The sequence below is a fragment of the Somniosus microcephalus genome, chromosome 10 (genome assembly GCF_052327205.1).
Source record: "Somniosus microcephalus isolate GS21.2 chromosome 10, FLI_Smic_1.0, whole genome shotgun sequence".
NCBI lineage: Eukaryota > Metazoa > Chordata > Chondrichthyes > Squaliformes > Somniosidae > Somniosus > Somniosus microcephalus.
In genome coordinates, this window is record NC_140996.1 from 212,532,326 (window position 1) to 212,554,219 (window position 21,894).

Here is a 21,894-nt window from a genome sequence, read left to right on the forward strand (position 1 = left end):
AAGATGCACTGCAGCAACTCGCCAAGGCTTCTTCAGCAGCACCTCCCAAACCGGCAACCTCTTCCACCTAGAAGGACAAGGGCAGCAGACGCATGGGAGCACCACCACCTCCAAGTTCCCCTCCAAGTCACACATCATCCTGACTTAGAGGTATATCGCTGATCCTTCATCGTTACTGAGTCAAAATCCTGGAACTCCCTACCTAACAGCACTGTGGGAGTACCTCACCACACAGACTGCAGCGGTTCAAGAAGGCGGCTCACCACCACCTTCTCAGGGGCAATTAAGGATGGGCAATAAATGCTGGCTTTGCCAGCAACGCCCACATCCCATAAAAATGAATTAAAAAAAATACTCAAATCCTCTTGTAATAAAGGCCAACATACCATTTACCTAAAGAGTGTATGATCCTAAAGAGTGTAAATTTAGATTCATGCTAAAGATTAGGGCACTGTTCTAATTTTAGCAAATCCAAGGCAACCTTTATAGATCTGTTAATAAGATGTAATAGACTTGTAAGATGGAGACTGAAAGCACAATGGATCTATTTAGGTTACTATACAAAAAGAAACACACAGGAGAAATGGTGATGAGATACAATACCCAGGTTTGGCAAGACTCATTCATTTGGAGTTAGACTGGAGTTATACTGCACTTAGTGAGAATTAAAACAGTAAGATAGCTGGGGTGGATTTTCAACTTGCCGCCGGGGTGTAAAACGGGTGTTGCGGGTCGACCACCCGTTATAGAAACCACCTTTACACTGAATTCAAAGGGAATTAAAATGGGGTGGTTTGTTATAATGGGCGGCCGATCCACAGAGTCAGTTTTATGCCCAGCAGCAAGTTGAAAATCTCCCCCAGTATCATGGAGGAGACTCGCCTCACGCCTTTCATGTGCTTGGTCATTTTCTAAACTGCATTTGCCCTTTCGTTTGATGCACACCCGAAGCTACTTTGCATTGATGTGAAACTGAGAGTATACCTACATTCCAATAATGTATTCACATTACAACTTTAGCACTTCAGTTTCAGTTTTGCATCAGTACTTAAACATATAAATCTGAGGTCTGCACTAACTCTAAAGTGGAATGGAGTGAGATTACCACTTCCATAGAGTCTCTGCTTTGCTGATTTCGGATTAAAGCTGCATTCACACTATAACTGCCGCGACAATCTGACGTGAAAGCGTTTCACACCAAAACCACAGCTGTCGTGCACAGATGCATCCTTAAAAACACATCTGCATAAAGAAAGACTTGCAGAAAGCAAAATACTGCGGATGCTGGAAATTTGAAATAGAAACAGAAAATGCTGGAAATACTCAGCAGGTCAGGCACCATCGGTGGGGCAGAGAAACAGAGTTAACGTTTCAGGTTGATGACCCTTCGTCAGAACTGGAAAAAGTTGGAGATGGAACAGGTTTTTAAGCAAGTGTTGGGGCAGGGAAAGCGGGGAGGGGAGGAAAGAACAAAAGGGAAAGTCTGTGATAGGATGGAAGGCAGGAGCGATTAAGAGACAAAAGGGATGATGGTGCAAGGCAAAAGGAGATGGTAATGGGACAAGTTAAGAAACAAAAGATGACTCGAGATGAAGTGTAAATGGTACTGGCAGAAAGACTTGTAGTTATGTAGCGCCTTTCACAACCTCAGGACGCCCCAAAGCACTTTACAGCCAATTAAGTACTTTTGAAGCAGAGTCACTGTTGTAATGTAGGAAACGCGGCAACCAATATGCACACAGCAAACTCCCCACAAACAGCAACGAGATAATCTGTTTTTGTTATGTTGATCGAGGGATAATCAAATAACTCCCTTGCTCTCTTCAGAATAGTGCCATGGGAACTTTTACATCCACCTGACAGTTTAACATCTCATCTGAAAGACAGCACCGCCGACAGTGCAGCGCTCCCTCAGTATGACACTGGAAGAATCAGCCTAGATTTTTGTGCTCAAGTCTCTAGTGTGGGACTTGAACCGACAGCTTTATCTGACCCTAGGCGAGAGTGCTACCAACCGACGCACGCTTTAATTAGTTGACAAATCGGTCACTCTTGGATCATATAAATCTCACTCTTGACATTTCTCCAGGGCTGAGGGCTCTTTAATATTGTTCGGTGTCACTTTGCATCAGCTTCTGTTAGTTCCCTGCTCCTAAATGGGTTTAATTAATGATTATATATTAGCTGGCTCCTGTGACGCAAACACAGATTCACTCTAATCCCCGGGAAATAAAATGCTCAACAGAGAGCCGAGGGAAAGCCGAATGCTGTTACAAGGTTGAATCCATTATTGCACATCGGCGCACTTTAGCATTCCGAGTCAATTTAAACTTGAAATATTCGTTTATAACTTGCAAATTAAGTTAAATTGAAAGCCAGCAAAAGCGGACGTGTAGCCTGGCGACCCCCTGGGGGATTTCAGATTCTCATTTCGCCGGCAGACCGCGAATCCTGCATCGGCCCTCCCGCTGTTTAATCACACTGTTACCCTGGCGACAGCGCTGTTGGGTAGGAGTTTCGTCCGGCGTCCAAAGAAAGGTTTCAATCAAGAAAGAACTTGATGCAGCATTCGTAAATATTTTAGAGCACGATCCGCTGAGCTTTCGTACACACTCACACACACTTACTCCCTCACTCTATCTCCCTCACTCACACACTCCCCCACTCTCCCCCTCACCCACACTCTCACTAACTCGCTCATTCACACACTCTCACTCACACTCTTACTCGCATAATCTCTCATACGTACCCCCTCACTCTCTCCCTCACTCACACTCACTCATTCACACTCTCACACACTCCCTCTCTCCCTCATTCACACTCTCACTCATTCACACTCTCACACACTTACTCCCTCTCTCTCCCTCACACACACACTCCCTCTCTCTCCCTCACACACTCACACACACTCACACACACTCCCTCTCTCTCCCTCACTCACACACTCTCACTCACACACTCACACACGCCCTCTCTCTCCCTCACTCACACACTCACACACACTCCCTCTCTCTCCCTCACTCACACACTCTCACTCACACACTCACACACTCCCTCTCTCTCCCTCACACACACTCTCACTCACACACACACACTCCCTCTCCCTCCCTCACTCACACACTCTCACTCACACACTCCCTCTCTCTCCCTCACTCACACACACTCACACACACTCCCTCTCTCCCTCATTCACACTCTCACTCATTCACACTCTCACACACTTACTCCCTCTCTCCCTCACTCACACACACTCACACACACACACTCCCTCTCTCTCCCTCACTCACACACTCTCACTCACACACTCCCTCTCTCTCCCTCACTCACAATTCACAATTCACAATTCAAATCGCTTTATTGGCATGATAAGTTACATCTAATGTTGCCAAAGCATCAAAATACATTTATGGTTTACCACATAAACGCAGTTCTATTCATACAGTGTATAAACAGGTATATCCCTGAGTGTATAAATATACATTCGCATTGTTTATATATATTCTTTTCTTAGTTTACTGGTTGGCTCTCTGTTCATGGCAAGCTGTAACATAGCGTGCCGCCAGTGTTATACAGCTTCTCTCCTCTCCCAGTAGGAATGGGAGTTTTTGGTTGTCATTCAGATTTCTGAAATCAGGGCATATTTGTGAGAATTTTTGGTAGAAATTCTCCCTGATGCCCTGATATTTTCCACAAGCTGTGAGGAAGTGCATCTCTGTCTCCACCACTCCCTGACTGCAGTGCGAGCATATCCTGTCCTCTCTTGGCAGCCTGGTCTGCCTGTGTCTGCCTTTTTCGATCGCTAGGCTATGTTCGCTAAGTCTGTACCTTGTCAAGGTTCTTCTCAGTTTGTTATCCTTTACCATGGTCAGGTAATCAGCTATGTTGTATTGTCTGTTTAGGGCCAAGTAGCAATTGAGTTTGCTTTGGGTTTTTGTTGTTTCTGCCCAATATGTCAGATATTTTTCCTTTTGCTTAGCGCTCACACACACTCACACACACTCCCTCTCTCTCCCTCACTCACACACTCTCACTCACACACTCACACACTCCCTCTCTCTCCCTCACTCACACACTCTCACTCACACACTCCCTCTCTCTCCCTCACTCACACACTCTCACTCACACACACTCACTCCCTTGCTCTCTCCCTCACACACTCACTCACACTCTCACACACTTACTCCCTCTCTCCCTCACTCATTCACACTCCCTCTCACTCTCTCTCCCTCATTCACACTCTCTCACACACTTACTCCCTCTCACTCTCTCTCTCTCTCACTCACACACTCTCCCTCATTCACACTCTCTCACACACTTACTCCCTCTCACTCTCTCTCTCTCTCACTCACACACTCTCACTCATTCACACTCTCTCACACACTTACTCCCTCTCACTCTCTCTCTCACTCACACACTCTCACTCATTCACACTCTCTCACACACTTACTCCCTTTCACTCCCTCTCTCACTCACACACTCTCACTCATTCACACTCTCTCACACACTTACTCCCTCTCACTCTCTCACTCACACACTCTCACTCATTCACACTCTCTCACACAGTTACTCCCTTTCACTCCCTCTCTCTCACACACTCACACACACACATTTACTCCCTCTCACACTCTCACTCATTCACACTCTCTCTCACACAGTTACTCCCTCTCTCTCACTCACACACTCTCACTCACACACTCTCACACATTTACTCCCTCTCACTCTCACTCACACTCTCACTCATTCACACTCTCTCTCACACACTTACTTCCTCTCACACACACACACACACACACACACACACACGGTGCTTTTATTGTGAAGACTGTGGGCGGGTTTCTGGCGTCGATTCCGCTGTATTTATGAGGATGACGGACACGCAGGGTGAAATGTGTTTCTCTCTAGGGTTTGAGAAAAGCAGCTTGTAAGCGAGTGTAAACTCAGCTGAAAGGGGCGCTCGCTCACGCAACCACGGTCAGGATATAAAACACGGCGAGAAGGAAACCACAAAAAAAAGGACATTTGGAAGAAGAAAAAGCAGCAGATGAAATGAAGAAGCTCCAAAGCAGATACCTGATCGTCATTGTCGTCTACTCGCTGTTGCTGCTAACCATCCCTTACATACTGGACTGCCAGAGCAAACCCCGGGCTCCAGGGGAGCAGGTCTTGCCCAGGGAGTGCTCGGACGCCTTGGTGCCTGTGGCTGGGGAGGACCCAGGTCTGGGGCTGGGTCTCGATGCGGGGGGCAAGGCTGGCAATGCCACCCCTCCGGGGAGCCCGGGAGGGAAGAAGCAGCACATTTACCTGCACGCCACTTGGAGGACCGGCTCCTCTTTCGCCGGCGAGCTGTACAACCAGCACCCGCAGGTCTTCTACCTGTACGAGCCCATGTGGCTGATGTGGCAGGCGCTGTACCCGGGGGACGCCCAGAGCTTGCAAGGAGCGGTGCGGGACATGTTGCGTTCCCTCTTCCAGTGCGACTTCTCCGTTCTGCAACTGTACTCGGCCGGCTCCCCGGCGCTGACCACCCGCACTGTCTTCGGCTGGAGGAACAACAAGGTCATCTGCTCGGCCCCTCTCTGCGACGCCTACCAGAAGGAGCGGGTGGAGCTGGTGGACGGCGGCGTCTGCGAGAAGCGCTGCCCGGCCAGGGACATCAAGGAGCTGGAGAGGGAATGCAAGAAGTACGACGTGATCGTGATCAAGGATGTCAGGATCCTGGACGCCGAGGTCCTGCTGCCTCTGATGCGAGACCCTGCCCTGAACTTCAAGGTGGTCCAGCTGGTGAGGGACCCCAGGGCCGTGCACAATTCCCGCATGAAGACCAAACAGTCCCTGGTCAAGGAGAGCATCCAGGTGCTGAGGAGCAAGAATAAAGCGGATAAGTACAAGCGCATCTGGATGGCCAACAGGTCGCAGCGGGCGGACACCTACGTGTCCAGCGCCCTGGAGGTCATCTGCGAGGCTTGGAGCAGAGACCAGGCGCTGATCAAGAGGTCCCCGGCCTGGATCAGGAGCAGGTACCTAACGCTCCGCTACGAGGACCTGGTGCTGGAGCCGGTGGCCGGTCTGAGGACCCTGTACAACTTCGCCAATGTCACGGTCACGCCGGCCACCGAGAATTACGTGTTGAACATGACACACGGCGCGGGCTACTCCCCCGACAAACCCTTCCTGATCTCTTCCAGGGATGCCAAGGAAGCCGTCAGCGCCTGGAAGAAAAGGCTGAGCCTGTGGCAGATCCAGCAGGTGGAACAGAACTGTCAGCAGGCGATGAAAGTGCTGGGCTACCGCCCAAGCCATAGAGACAACACGTAGAAACCATCTGCCATCTAGCATTCAGAGACTGGACCAAGGTAAAAAAAAAATCAACACCTTCACACAGTGGAAATAAATGTATGCAGTGGAGGCTTCATCTGTCTGTGACTACACCATAAATTCAAGAGTGTCAGATTTAGCTTACAAAAATATTGCTTTGAGCTTGCAACCTTTACTTGATGTAGTGATGGGTGCAAATAATGGACTTAGAGAAGAGGCCCTTTGGCCCATCGCGTTCACGCTGGCCATCAAGCCCTATCTAATCTAATCCCATTTTCCAGCATTTGGTCCGTAGCCTTGTATGCTATGGCATTTCAAGTGCTCATCCAAATGCTTCTTGAATGTTGTGAGGGTTCCTGCCTCTACCACCCTTTCAGGCAGTGAGTTCCAGATTCCAACCACCCTCTGGGTGAAAAAGTTTTTCCTCAAATCCCCTCTAAACCTCCTGCCCCTTACCTTGACTTTCTGGTTCTAGGGAGTTTAATGAGAAGTCCAGGTCATCAAAACCCTTTAACAAACATAGAAACATAGAAGATAGGAGCAGGAGTAGGCTATTCGGCCTCTCGAGCCTGCCCCGCCATTCAATGCGATCATGGCTGATCATCCAAATTCAGTACCCTGTCCCTGCTTTCTCCCCATACCCCTTGATCCCTTTAGCCTTAAGAAATATATCCAACTCCTTCTTGAATATATTTAATGAATTGGCCTCTACTGCCTTCTATGGTAGAGAATTCCACAGGTTCACCACTCTGTGGGTGAAGAAATTCCTCCTCATCTCTGTTCTAAATGGCTTACCCCTTATCCTTAGACTGTGACCCCTGGTTCTGGACTCCCCGACCATCGGGAACATCCTTCCTGCATCTAGTCTGTCCAGTCCTGTCAGAATTTTATAAGTTTCAAACCTTTTACTTGTACTCTATTTTGTCTCATAGGCACATAGGAACCTAGGAACCGGAGTAGGCCATTTAGCCCCTCGAGCCTGTTCCACCATTCAATGAGATCATGGCTGATCTGCGGCGTAACTCCATATACCCATCTTTGCCTCATATCCCTTAATACCTTTGGTTAACAATCAATCTCAGATTTAAAATTAACAATTGACCCAGCATCAATTTACATTTGCGGAAGAGAGTTCCAAACTTCTACCACCCTTTGTGTGTAGAAGTGTTTCCTAATTTCACTTCTGAAAGGCCTGGCTCTAATTTTTAGACTATGTCCCCTCGTCTTAGACTCCCCAATCAGCGGAAATAGTTTCTCTCTATCTACCCTATCTGTTCCCCTTAATATCTTGAAAACTTCTAAAAAATAACCCCTCAACCTTCTCAGGGTCATAAGGTCTTGGGTTCAAGCTTGCTGCAGAACTTGAGCACAAAATCTAGGCTGACAGAGTGAGTCAGAGGGGTCATGTTTGGATGAGATGTTTAACTGGGACCTCATCTGCCATGTTCAGGTAGACCTGAAATATCCCATGGTACTTTTTCAAAAAGAGCAGAGCATTCCCCTGGTGATCTGGCCAACATTCAATCCTCAACCAACACCAAAATAGATTAACTAGTCATTCTTCTCATTGCTGTTTGTGGGATCTTTCTGTACGCATATTAGCAACCACATTTGAGCGCAAAATAACAACCGTCCTCAGATGGACTTAAAGATCTCATGGCACTATTTAAAGAAGAACAGGGAGATCCCCAATATTTATCTTTCAACCAATATCACTAAAACAGATTATCTGGCCATTTACCTCATTGACATTTGTGTGACCTTGCTCTCTATAAATTGGCTGCTGCGTTTCTCTACATTGGCTGGGAAGTGCTTTGGAATGTCATGAGGTCGTGAAAGGTGCTATACAAATGCAAGTTCTATTTTTCTATTTTTCAATGACTGCACTTGAAGAGTAATTCATTGGCTGTGTTGAGGATGTGAAAAGTGCTATATAAATTCAAGTTCTTTCATTTCCAAGTGCCAACATCATCATTCAGGTGGAGTGGGGGAGGGTGGCGGGTTAGGCGAAGGGGGAGTTTAGTGAACTTGATAACCTAATGATTAATTCATTTTCATGGTTGAAGCACCCTGGGTTAGTATTGAGTGTCAGCCAGTGGCTCAGTTGGTAGCACTCTCGCCTCCGAGTCAGAAGGTTGTGGGTGCAAGCCCTACTCTAGAGATATGAGCACAAAAATCTAAGCTAACACGCCAGTGCAGCACTGAGGGAGTGCTGCACTGTCAGAGGTGCTGTCTTTCAGACGAGACGTTAAACCGAGGCCCCGTCTGCTCTCTCAGGTGGACGCAAAAGATCCCATGGCACTATTTTGAAGAAGAGCAGGGGAGTTATCCCCGGTACCCTGGCCAATATTTATCCCTCAATCAACATCACTGAAACAGATTATCTGGTCATTATCACATTGCTGTTTGTGGGAGCTTGCTGTGCGCAAATTGGCTGCCGTGTTTCCTACATCACAACAGTGACTACACTTCAAAAATTACTTATTTGGCTGTAAAGCGCTTTCGGACATCCGGTGGTCGTGAAAGGCACTATATAAATGCAAGTCTTTTTCTTGTTGATGTTGCCCTGGTCCCTTGCACTGTTTGGCTTTTCTCAACCAGTTTCCTCATGGGTTTGATACTCTTGTCATCCAAAAACAAATATTCAATTGAAAATGTAAATAAAAGGATTTAACAATGAATTAAAGTATTTAGCAACTTGTATACTATATTTACTTCAGCAGAACACACACAGATACATTTGACACTGCCAGCCTTTTTTGAAAAATGCTACCATTTTTGCACATCTACCAGGCTCATTATGAATGTGCACTGCATGATAAGATGTACATATGTCACAGTTGACAACTAGTATGAGTAGTGGAAACATTCATGTTTGATATTTGTGCTCAAATGCATGCCTTAAAGTGGCAGCTCCCTCCCACAACCACCGCCCCACCCACCCCCCGCCGCCCCCATAATTGTATTTTGTTCCAGCTCCTTCATTGCTGTGTTGGGGAGGTCCATTCCTTTTCTCCACGCCATTATTTTGTGGGTAGTTTCTACCTAAAAAGTCATACTTTTATTATCAAAACAGGAAATGTGAGTGCTGGGAAATGGAACTTTTCTACATCTTTTGCAAGATCACATCAACTACTCCTGGGTAAGGCACAGGCTAGATGCAGGTTAAAGCTCCTCTGCCCCATTAACGTGCCTTAACCCCAACTTCAGAAGAGAACGCTCTACCCATTGTATTAGTGTAAGATTTCACTTTTCTTCACCAACCTCGTAGCTTCTCTAAGATTGCCAATTAATGTTGAATTATGGGTGGGTTTTTTTTTGTTGTGGGGCAAGTGAGGATTGGAAATTGGTTTGAGATTACCTAACCCTATTTTGCGCAGGACAGTTATAGTCAACAAAGCTTTAGGCTAAGTTTAAAATGGATAAAGCCCAGGTCCCTCAGGTGATGAGACAGTGGACCAAATCGCTGCACCACCAATTCCTCATAAGGTAATTATTATTGATATTTGGTATCAAGTATTGGAATGATTCACATTGTGTACTTCTGAGGCTAACTTCCACTCTTCATTCCTACTGTTGGCTTGTCACCGAGCTTGCTATTGAACCGTGGGCAATGCTGTAGGTGCTCTACTAAATGTACTATATTAGTAACACTGACCATAAACAGTAAAAACGTTGCAACCCTTACGCCTACCTCCTGAAGAGTTGCGGCATGCTTTTTAATACATTGTATATGTTTGACTTGTGTCAAAATGCTTGTTATTTGTTAAATGTTAAATGTTAACAGGTTGTGCCTATCAGTTTTCTTTGTGGCTTTTGGGAGTTGGACCCTTGATACAGGTGATCCAACTCACACACGAGTTTTGTGGTTTACAACAGAACTTTCTTTAGTCCTAGTGTCAGACCTGTACCAGTAGGGACTTAATGAAGTGCATTTGAACAAGCTAGTAGATTTCACTATTTATGTCTGTTAATTTTTATTTCAATCAAATGTATGGGTATGGGTTTATCTTTGCCAGATTGCACAGCAGAACATTGGAACAGATAATAATATAAGAAAAGTCAGGAATGAGAAGGGGCCATGACATGAATCAGTCATTCATGAAAGAAAGACTTATGCAATAATACTGTGCGGCCTACGGGTGGCGCTGTCCAGGGAGAGTATAAATACTCAGGCACGGCCCCAGCTTGCGCAGGACATTCTTAACAGGAACTAGTGAAGGACACAACTAGACCTCCGTGTTGTAAAACAGTTGATTAAAGCTTTGTTTAATGTGGTAAACCACTTTTATCGTTCACTATCGTTACACTATAGTTATCACTGTTATATCGTTACTCTATGGTTATCACTGTTCACACTGTTGTATCGCTATACGAGGTCGCCTCTTGTCACGCTGTTATACCTGGGCTGACCACTGCTGACTCCGCCCATGGCTCCACCTACCTGCCCAGGTATAAAGGTGGTCGACTGGCTGGCATTCCTCCTTGTTGGATCCGATCACCCACGAGGGTGGGCTCTGTTATTTAGCCAATAAAAACCTATAGTTACTTTCTTAACTCGTCGCTTTTCATTGGATGAATTGATAGGTATATCATTTAACGCTTAGACCAAGTGCCTAGTAGATTTCTTACGTCAGGCCATAGGCTCATTAGAGCTCATCCCTTCAATTCTGGCCTCTCGTGCATCCCCGACTTCCTTCGCCCCACCACTGGCGGCCGTGCCTTCAGCTGCCTCGGCCCTATGCTCTGGAATTCCCAACCTAGACCTCTCCTCCTCATCACCTCTTTCTCCTCCTTTAAGTCCCTCCTTAAAACCTACCTCTTTGACCAAGCTTGTCCTATTGTCTCCTTCTTTGGCTTTGGCAATGTTTATCTGATTACGCTCCTGCGGAGCACTTTGGACGTTTTACTGTGTTAAAGACACTAAACGCTTGTTGTTGATCTCCTGGAACTTGCTTTTGATCGCTTTATGGGGGTCAAAGAGGAATTTCCTAGATCTCTCCCCCTGAATTAGCCTAGGGTTTACACATTTTTTTTTTGCTTTTTCTCAGGAGATTGTATGACTAGTGGGAGGAGACACTGGGAGTTACAATGTCTTTTTAAGTCATGACTGCTTTGGCAGGCTCGATGGACCAGCTGGCCATTTCCTGTTTGTCTTTTCATATGTTTGAAACGTTTCCTATGTTGTAATATGTTAATGTTTTGGGCATCATCAAACCACTGACTCATCAAGCCAATTTTTCCAAACCTCCCTTCAGTTTCCTTACTACGATTCTGGATTTAATGGTCCTGTATCCCCCTTTTTCAATATGTTTTTCTGTCTGCCTTTCAGCCATGCATCAATCCAGCCTAATACTTTGCAATCTATCTCATGGCCCCACATCTTGTGAAGCAGTCCTGTTATGTAGGAACTTTTCAGGTGCTTTCCTGCAATCCATGTAGATAATATCCACTGCCACATCCTTACCCACCAAGGTATACAGCCGCCTCAAAAAAAATTCAGTGCATTGATCATACACAGTCTTCTGGCTCTCTCTAATCCTACCAGATGAAGCCTAATCTCTCTTTAAAGTATCAATCATTTTTCACAGAATCAAGGTAAGGCTCACAGGACTGAAATTTGAGGATTCATCCCTTGCCCGTTATTTGAAGATGGAGGTTACATTCATTACATTCCAATCTATTGGGAAGTTACCCGATTCCAGTGAGCTGTGAAAGAAATTGGTGAGTGTATTTGCAACCTCCACCGCCAGCTCCACCAGCATCCTTGGCTAGAAATTGTCAGAGCCTGGAGTCTTGTTTATTTACCATCATCTTCCTAAACCTTGTGACACTAAGGATTTTCATTCTGCTCTTTTACGTCCCTCTCTCAACCCAGGCATCTCTCCCCCCATCCCGTTCCACCTTTACACTAGTAAAAAAGAGTTACAAAATAATAATTTAGTAATTGCGTTACTTCCCTGTTCTCAGACACCACTGCCATTCGAAAATGTTCCAACGTCCTTCTGCAGCCTACCTCTGCTCCTGATATTATTAAAGAATGCTTTGTCATCGTCCTTTATATTTTTCCACTGCATTCCTCCAATGTTCCCACTTAGCATCTCGTCAGTTTCTTGGACTTCCTATATTTGATTTGTAGTTCTCCCTATTCTGTTCCTTCCTTGTACATTCTCTGAATTGTATATGCTCTTTCCTTCTCCCTAATGCCTTCCATAACATCTCATTTCATTCATATCACACTTCTATTTGGTTCTCAACCTGTTTCTGGAGCAAACGGTCTCTGCCATATATTAAAAAATCTCCTTAGAATAATCTCATTTTCTCCTAACGCCTTTCCCTTTAAATAAATCTTACCATTTTATTCCTTTCTTACAGCACCTCATCCTCTTCAAAGTCTGCTCCAGAAATCCAGTTGCTTAATAGTTTATATTATCTGTTCTGTGCTCATTTTAACTTCAACATTAGCAACTTTATGATGACTAGATGCCAAATATTCCCTTACTTCAACTTGGCTTATTATTCCCTCAATGTTAGTTAGGAGCAAATTGAATATTGCCTTCCCCCATCTGTTGCTTAAGAAAAGATGTTTGAAGTATTTCAGTAAACTCCTTCATGTATACAGTTGTCTCCATTATAAGTCCTAGTCAATGTCTGGAAGATTAAACCCCCCCATAATTACAACTGAGGCTTTAGCATGAATCTTGGTTGTAATCTCTCACATTAGTACATCCACTGTTTTATTTTGCGATGTCCTGTAATAAATTCCATCCATGAACTTTCCCCCCTTTCTATCTTTCAGATCCGCCCAAAGAGAATCTGTGCCAATGCTCAGTTCTATCCTCCCAGCAACATATAAAGCTTGTTCTTGTTCTCACATTGAACAACTTCTCCTCTGACTCCACTCACTTCCTCCAAATTAAAGGTGTTGCTATGGGAACCTGCATGGGCCCTAGCTATGCCTGCCTTTTCATGGGATATGTGGAACATTCTTTGTTCCAGTCCTACTCAGGTCCCCTCCCTCACCTCTTTTTCCAGTACATCAATGACTGTGTCAGTGCCGTTTCCTGCTCTCGCCCTGAACTAGATAAGTTCATTCACTTTACTTCCAATTTCCACCCTTCCCTCACCTTCACATGGTCCATCTCCGACTCTTCTCTTCCCTTCCTTGACTTCTCCATCTCCATTTCTGGCGATCGGCTTTCGACAAACGTCCACTACAAGCCCACTGACTCCCACAGCTACCTGGACTACACTTCCTTCCACCCCGCTTCCTGTATGGACTCTATTCCATTCTCTCAGTTTCTCCATCTCCGCCGCGTCTGTTCTGACGATGCCACCTTCCATACCAGTGCTTCCGACATGTCTTCCTTTTTCCTCAACCGAGGATTCCCCTCTACTGTGATTGACACAGCCCTTGACCATGTACGTTCCATTTCCCGCACTTCTGCTCTCACCCCTTCCCCTCCCTCCCAGAACCATGATAGGGTTCTCCTTGTCCTCACCTTTCACCCCACCAGCCTCCACATTCAATGGATCATCCGCCGCTATTTCCGCCACCTCCAACGAGGTCCCACCACCAAACGCATCTTCCCCTCACCTCCCCTTTCAGCATTCCGAAGGGACCACTCCCTCCGCGACACCCTGGTCCACTCCTCAATCACCCCTAACAGCCCTTCCCCTTCGCCTGGCACCTTCCCGTGCAAGCGCAGGAGATGCAACACATGCCCTTTTACCTCCTCCCTTCCCACTGTCCAGGGCCCCAAACACCACTTCCAGGTGAAACAGCGATTTACTTGTACTTCTTGCAATTTAGGATACTGTATTCGCTGCTCACGATGCGGTCTCCTCTACATTGGGGAGCCCAAACGCAGATTGGGCGACCACTTTGCGGAACACCTCCATTCCGTTCGTAAGGGTGACCCTGAGCTTCTTTAATTCTCCGCTTCACTCCCACTCTGATCTCTCTGTCCTCGGCCTATTACATTGTTCCAATGAAGCTCAATGTAAGCTCGAGGAACAGCCCCTCATCTTTCGATTAGGCACGTTACAGCCTTCTGAACTCAACATTGAGTTCAACAGTTTCAAACTATAACCCCTGTCCCCATTTTTCATGCTGTATGATTTTGCCATTCCCATTTGCAACATTTTATCTTTCCTGCCTCTTACAAAAGCACAGTATGTTCCTTCGATTCCTTCCTCCCATTCCCCCCGCCTGCCACCCCCCCCGCCCCGTCTCTGCACCTGCTTAATATCTGTTACATCTCCAGCTTTTTCCAGTTCTGATGAAGGGTCCCAGACCTGAAACGTTAACTCTGTTTCTCTCTCCACGGATGCTGCCTGGCTTGCTGAGTACTTCCAGCGTTTTCTGTTATTATTTCAGATTTCCAGCATCCGCAGTATTTTGCTAACATATAAAGCTTCCCTGATAAACAGTGCCACCCACCCGCTTTCTGTCCTTTTCCACCTTTCTGGAAGTACACATGGCGCTGGATTATTTGAGAATAGATAAAGGAAATGCAATGGACGTGGCGTGTATGAATTCTCAGAAACCATTTGATAGGATACCAGACAAGAGACTTATGCAAACATATTGGGCCAGTAATTCCGGTCCCAACGTGTGAGTACGGACGGGGTACTCACGCGTGGGCCCGTTGGAAGTGCCGGATTTCAGCATGCACAGCGCATGCGCGGGAAACCGGCATTTCCTCCAAGGGGTTCAGAGGTCCAACGCGCGCGCACGCGTTGAACTTCCTTCTTTTTGACAGGTTTGCCCGTGTGCAAGGGCCTGAACTTTTTAGAAATGTAAAAAGGAGGCGTAAGGACTTGATTCTTTAAGGTAAGTGGTCTATTATTTAAAATTATAACATTTTTTCCACAGCTTTATTGTTTTTAAGGACTTTACAGTAAGGTAAGTTTATTTTTAGACCCGATTTCTTAAAAAATTATTTTTTTCAAATATTTGATTAATTGTTTAAAATAGTTTTTTTAAGTTATTTATAGTTCATTTAATTAGTGGGATGTTGTTTTAAATTTTATTTAAAGTTTAAGTAGTGTTTTGGGCGCCCGTAGTTTTCATGAGTTTGACAGTTCTTACTATCAAACTCATGAATGAAGTTTCCCCTACCCTGATTGGCTGCCCAGTGCTCACCTGATCCCAGCCGGCACATCGCACTAACTATGCCGCTGGATCAGGCAAGCACAGCGCGCCGACAGCTGAACCGGGCCAGTGACAGGAATTCCAAGCAGTCCCAGGCTTCAGCTGTCGGCGCGCCGGGTAAGTGCACATCGGGGGCTTGCACGCGCGGCAAGCCCCCGATCCTAATTTCTGGGCCAACAGCACATGGAATTAAGGGGAATGTGCCTACACTGAGAGCTGGTTGGAGGGTAGAAAGTAAAGAGCAGTTTCTTAGAAAAGAAAGATGTGGTGAGTAGTGTTCCACAAGAATCTGTGTTGGGGCCCCTCTCTTTTTTAATATTTACCAAATGATCTAGATTTAGGAATTGAGGGAATAATATCTACATTTGTTGATGACACAAAATTGTGACCAAAGATTGTGGAAAAACTCCAGGAGGACACACCTTAGCAGGATGGAGAAATGTTTTTTTTAATTTGTTCCTGGGATGTGGGCATCGCTGGCAAGGCCAGCATTTATTGCCCATCCCTAATTGCCCTTGAGAAGGTAATGGTGAGCAGTCTTCTTCAACCGCTGCAGTCCGCGTGTTGTTAGGGAGGGAGTTCCAGAATTTTGACCCAGCAACGATGAAGGATCGGCGATATATTTCCAAGTCAGGATGGTGTGACTTGGAGGGGAACTTGGAGGTGGTGGTGTTCACATGCGCCTGCCGCCCTTGTCCTTCTAGGTGGAAGAGGTCGCGGGTTTGGGAGGTGCTGTCGAAGAAGCCTTGGCGAGTTGCTGCAGTGCATCTTGTGGATGGTGACATATGTCATGCAATGTAGGAAAATGTTGAGTAATATATTTTGAATGTAAGAATAGGGAAATGAAATTCACCTTAAATGGTAAGATTTTATATGGAGTAGATGAACACAAGGACCTTGGTGTGTAGATGCACAGGTCATTAAAAGTGACAGCACAAGTGGATATGGCCATAAAAAGGGGGCTTAGATTTGTATCTGGAAGCATAGAATATCAACTCAAGGATGTAATGTTGAACTTGTACAAGAACATTGTTAGGCTGCAGTTGGAGCACTGTGTACAGTTTTGGGTACCCCATTATAAGAAGGATATAAAAACAATGGAAAAAGTGAGGTAAAGATGCACTAGGATCTTACCAGACCATGGATGAAAGATTACAATTGCGAAGAGACTTGGGAAGTTTGGGTTTTTTCATTGGGGCTGAGGGTTAGGGGTGATAAAATAGAGGTCTCCAAGATTATGAAGCATTATCATGAGGTTAATAGTGATAGATAGTTTCCAGTTGTTGACAAGAAGTTCACAAAAGAAACAAATTTAAGGAAATCACAACAAGCATGAAAGAGGAAGTAGGATTGTGGAACTCTCTACCGTAAATAGTTGTTGAATGGCAGTCCATAATAAATTATTTTAAAAGAGAATTGGATAGTTGCTTGAAACAGAGGATAATTAAAGGGTAAGGGGACCGAGCAGGAGAGGGAGGATTGGACTTGGTGACTCGTGTGGAGAAAAACACCAGTGCAGACTTGATGTGGTGAATGGCCTATTTTTCTGCCATAGCTAGGCACTTGGTCTGAGTATTAAACAAGGCTCTAAGCAACTGTTTTTCAACATGGAGATCTAGTTGTGTCCTTCACTAGTTCCTGTTAAAGAATGTCCTGCACAAGCTGGGCCCATGCCTGAGTATTTATACTCTCCCTGGACAGTGCCACCAGCAGGCCACCCAGTATTATTACCTAAGTCATTTTCACATGAATGACAAGAGTCATGTCAACCACCACTCTAGCTAGGATCAGTTAACTCAGCACGGACCAGGGAATCAAATGTGGGCCCAACTTGGTCTAGGTAGCTTGGTTCCACGCTGGGGGCTGTTCCTTTATCCGGCAGTCCATCAGAATATGTTTTCTATCTAACCTGAGGGTCTTCAAACTTGAGAATATTCCATAACCAATAAGGTTAATATATTTAACTATTGCAAAGAGTTATGACTGTTAGTTTTAAGCAAGCTACAGTAAGTAGGTTGGACGGGTCACATCGTCCGCATGCCCGATACGAGACTCCCAAAACAAGTGCTCTACTCGGAGCTCCAGCACGGCAAGGGAGCCCCAGGTGGGCAGAGGAAATGCTTCAAGGACACCGTCAAAGCCTCCTTGAAAAAGTGCAACATCCCCACTAATACCTGGGAATCCCTGGCCCAAGACCGCACAAAGTGGAGGAGAAGGCGCCAAATACCTCAAGTCTCTCCGCCGGGAGCAAGCGGAAGCCAAGCGCAAACAGCGCAAGGAGCGCACGTCAACCCAAGCACCCCACCCACCCGCCCCTTCAACCACCGTCTGCCCCATCTGTGACAGAGACTGTAGGTCCCGCATTGGACTCATCAGTCACCTGAGAACTCATTTTTAGTGTGGAAGCAAGTCATCCTCGGTTCTGAGGGACTGCCTAAGAAGGAGAAGACAGTAAGCAATCTTTGAAAGGATGGGGCAGATTTTCGCCCTATTTTTGGCTGGAAACAGGGTGGCTGCTCTGTGCAAATTGGAGCATAAAACTATTCCCGCTGCTTATCCTCCACAATTGCCACTGGGGCCTAGCTATAGGTGGTCAGAGCGGCTGGCTGAAACAATTAATGCAATAGCAAAATACTGCAGATGCTGGAAATCTGAAATAAAAACAGGAAATGCTGGAAATACTCAGCAGGCCAGGCAGCATCTGTGGAGAGAGAAACAGAGTTAACATTTCAGGTCGATGACCTTTCGTCAGAACTGGAAAAAGTTCGAGATGTAACAGATTTTTATGCAAGTGCGGGGGCAGGGAAAGGGGGGAGGGGAGGAAAGAACAAAAGGGAAGGTCTGTGATAGGGTGAAAGGCAGGAGAGATTAAAAGACAAAAGGGATGATGGGGCAAGGCAAAAGGAGATGGTAATGGGACAAGTAAAGAAACAAAAGATGACTCTAGATGCGGTGTAACTGGGAATGGCAGAATCATCAACAGCTGCCGTGTGAAAAAATAGGGGCAGAGGTTATGGTCTGAAATTGTTGAACTCGATGTTGAGTCCAGAAGGCTGTAAAGTGCCTAATCGAAAGATGAGGTGCTGTTCCTCGAGCTTACCTTGAGCTTCGTTGGAATAGTGTAAGAGGCCAAGGACAGAGAGGTCAGAGTGCAAGTGGAGCTGAGAATTAAAGTGACAAGTGACTGGAAGCTCGGGGTCAGGCTTACGGACTGAATGGAGATGTTCCGCAAAGTGGTCACCCAATCTGCGGGGGCCTCACTAAAATGTGTAAATTGTGATCCTATGACGTCTATAAGAGTCCAGTGCCTTTTCATGCACTTTAGCATGGCAAACGCTCAGTGCTGGAGCCACCTAGTACTGTACAGGTTAGCAACGGACATTTCTGGTGGTATTTAAAGGGGCACTCAACTGCAAATATTGAGATCATTGGTATCTAGCTGGACAGTTGAAGGTGGTTTACTGAGGATTTTCAGGCTAAAATTGTGCTCTTGCATTTTATTTGCTATTTCAACCATTCTCTTAGCACATAGAGGGGCTGCACTACTGAAAAATGGGAGTGATTGGCCACTGTTTACTGTCTGTAGGAAAAGGAGGAACAGGACCAGCAAAGAAACAGCTGGGGGGGTGGGGGGGGAAGCTTCAGGGAATAGCACATGGCTGCAATTTATCTAGGAAGGAGATGGGCTGCTCGTAGGCATCCTCGTCCTGCTCAAAGGGTCTACAGGCCCAAACTGAGCTAATTCAAGGAGGAGCAGTGTAGGAGCTTTTCATGACAGACCATCATCGAAATCTGTAGAATGCTACAGCAGGAGATGTAGCCCACTACCACAGCTGGCACTGCATTACCTGTGGCAATTACGGTCTCGATGAGGCACTTCCGATTAGGCACTCTGCAGCCTTCCGGACTCAATATCGAGTTCAACAATTTCAGATCATAACCTCGGCCCCTATTACATTTTTTCTTGTATTTTTCCACTCCTTTCTTCGCCCCCCCCCCCCACCTTTCCTTTTGTTTCTCACACCTGGCAGCTATCTCTTGCCCTGCCAGTCCACTTCTCACCTAATCTCAGCCTATTACCATCTCGTCTAGCTTCAAATACCTTTCATTGTCTCTTTTACTTCTTTTGTTTCTTTCACTTCTTTTGGCCGATCGCAGTCCTGCCTTCGATCTATTTTCTTTTCTTTCCAGTTTTGAAGAAGGGTTCGACCCGAAACGTCAACTCAAATTTCTCTCCACGGATGTTGCCTGACCTGCTGAGTTTTTCCAGCATTTTCTGTTGTTATTTCGGATTTCCAACATCTGCAGTATTTTGCTATCGTGTATTTATCATCAGTCAGGCTGCATAAAGCATCTCACCTGCTCCACCAGGAACTCTGCTGCCGGGAGCCCTTGCAGGAGACATCTGTCACAGAAAGTTCCAAAAAATGTGCCAAGAATTTGATATGCACCTCACTTTAAGAGTCGCAAGCTCACTTTATATAAACATTGGAAATCACTCTCTCCAAAACGACGATCTGCCAATCAACACATGGACAGCTTGCCTATGAGATTTAACTGAGGCCTGGCCATCAACATGGTTCGGGCCTCTCGCTACTGGTAATTGGACGGGTGTCCCCATCATCGTCCAGCCCACTGCCTGCAGCACACATGAAAGTTGACCCTGATGTCTGTAGTTGAATGAGACTAATTTGGCCTGATGAAATATGTCCTGTCAAACTTTAGCCGAAACTATTGAGGGAAAATACAACGTTGAATGCTGCATCACAGTCTCCAGGCAACCAAACCCATTGCACTATTTCTTTCTGCAGCAAGACTGAGTTGCAGTCTTGTTACTGGAACTCAGATGTGAGAATCTATCTGACAATAAACTTTCCCAGAATTGTCATGCCATGTGTGCCAAATTAAACAATGAAAAATGAAGTAATTTGCCTCCCTATTTACCACTATAAATTTAAGAGTATCCCTGTTAGACGTCCAATTATCTTATTGGACAGCATGTCTGATGTGGATTGACTATAGGGTAGATTTTCAACTTGATGCCCGGACATAAAACTGTTGTTGCGGATCAGATGCTCATGATAGAACCTGCCCGATTTCCCTTTCCAATGGAAGTAAAATTTGGGCGGTTTCTATCAGGAGCGGCCGATCTGCGACGCCAGTTTTACACCCGGGCGGAAGTTCAAAGTCTATTCCTCAGTCAAACATTGCATGACAATCTGTGCAGGGAGGAGAGTCATTTCCAATTCCTCCTGAATCCCAGCATTTATTGATGAGGAAAAAGTGGCCCAAGGTTTGAAGAGTAATTGGACTCTCTCATGTGGGATTGTAGGTAATATATAATTTGAAGAGGACTCAAAAGAGGAGTTCACATAAGAAGATTATGAGATTACATTCGTGTCTTAGGTAAGGTTTCTGTACAGATGGCCAATCTGTTGGCTCAGTCAAATTGATGTGCATCATGAAACCTCAGTACATAATAGCTAATGATTTTTCTCGTGAAAAAGCCTGAGGCAAGAGGTTTCCAATTGATTGCTTCTGTCGTTCAGTGTTTCTCAAGAAATAATCGGATACCAGTGAAACAAATAAATCACCTGTCTGTTTGGATGAATAGTGAACCAATCAGAAATCTGAGGGAAAACAATCGTGCATAGAATTTACAGCATAGCAACACTATAATATAGCCTCCTCCCACTCTATTTACTTCATTTCACCCTAACAACATATCCTTCTATTCCTTTCTTCCTCATGTTTCAAACATCTAACTTCTCCTTAACAATCATACACTATGTGACTAATTTGTGTGCTTCCTGTTTATAAAATATCTCCTTGAAGATTCTAAATAATGTTATTGTTCAAAAGAATTATATATTGGGTCGAATGCTCACTTCAGGTGCCAGTGTCCATGTAATTATATCTCAAATCACGTGATTCCCTCTGTAATTCATTATGATTATCCCTTTGTTTTCCTCCCTCTTTCTTTCCCTATGTTTCTTGCACACTTTTGTTGTTGATTTTTGCTTCAGATCTAGCTTCTCCTCAAATGCATCTATGCTGTTTGCCTCAACCACTCCATGTGGTATGCCATGTCAATTTTCTTTCAGCTGCCATAACAGTACGCTGCATGCATTAGAATACTAGAAAAGTCAAGGGGAAAAATAGGGCCCTTCACCAAAGCTCATCCTTTGAGTATATTGGCCTAGAAATTCACTGCAGCCTCGCCAGGGCGCTGGAAGTACCGTCCCGGAAGGAGTCGCGGCCGTCCGCCGCAAATTCAGTTTCAGCGCCCCAGACGGAAGCGCGGCGCTACTCGAGGCGCCCTGCATCCCTCTTGGGGCGCTGCAACTGAAAATCGCAGCGCAACATGCCGCAGCGCCACATGCTGCGGCACGGCGCGCTGCGGTACTGCAGGCCTTCCTCCC

The 21,894-nt window shown here is 45.6% G+C and overlaps 1 protein-coding gene across 1 annotated transcript in view; it reads left to right on the forward strand.

Moving 5' to 3' along the window:
• Nucleotides 1-4,881: 4,881 nt before the first annotated feature.
• chst7 (carbohydrate (N-acetylglucosamine 6-O) sulfotransferase 7) overlaps nt 4,882-21,894 on the forward strand; it is a 32,786-nt gene continuing 15,773 nt past the window's right edge. Inside the window, exon 1 of the mRNA XM_085999578.1 lies at nt 4,882-6,353. Coding sequence (XP_085855704.1) covers nt 5,047-6,315 — 1,269 coding nt within the window. The 5' untranslated portion in view covers nt 4,882-5,046 and the 3' untranslated portion in view covers nt 6,316-6,353. The remainder of the gene's footprint in view (nt 6,354-21,894) is intronic.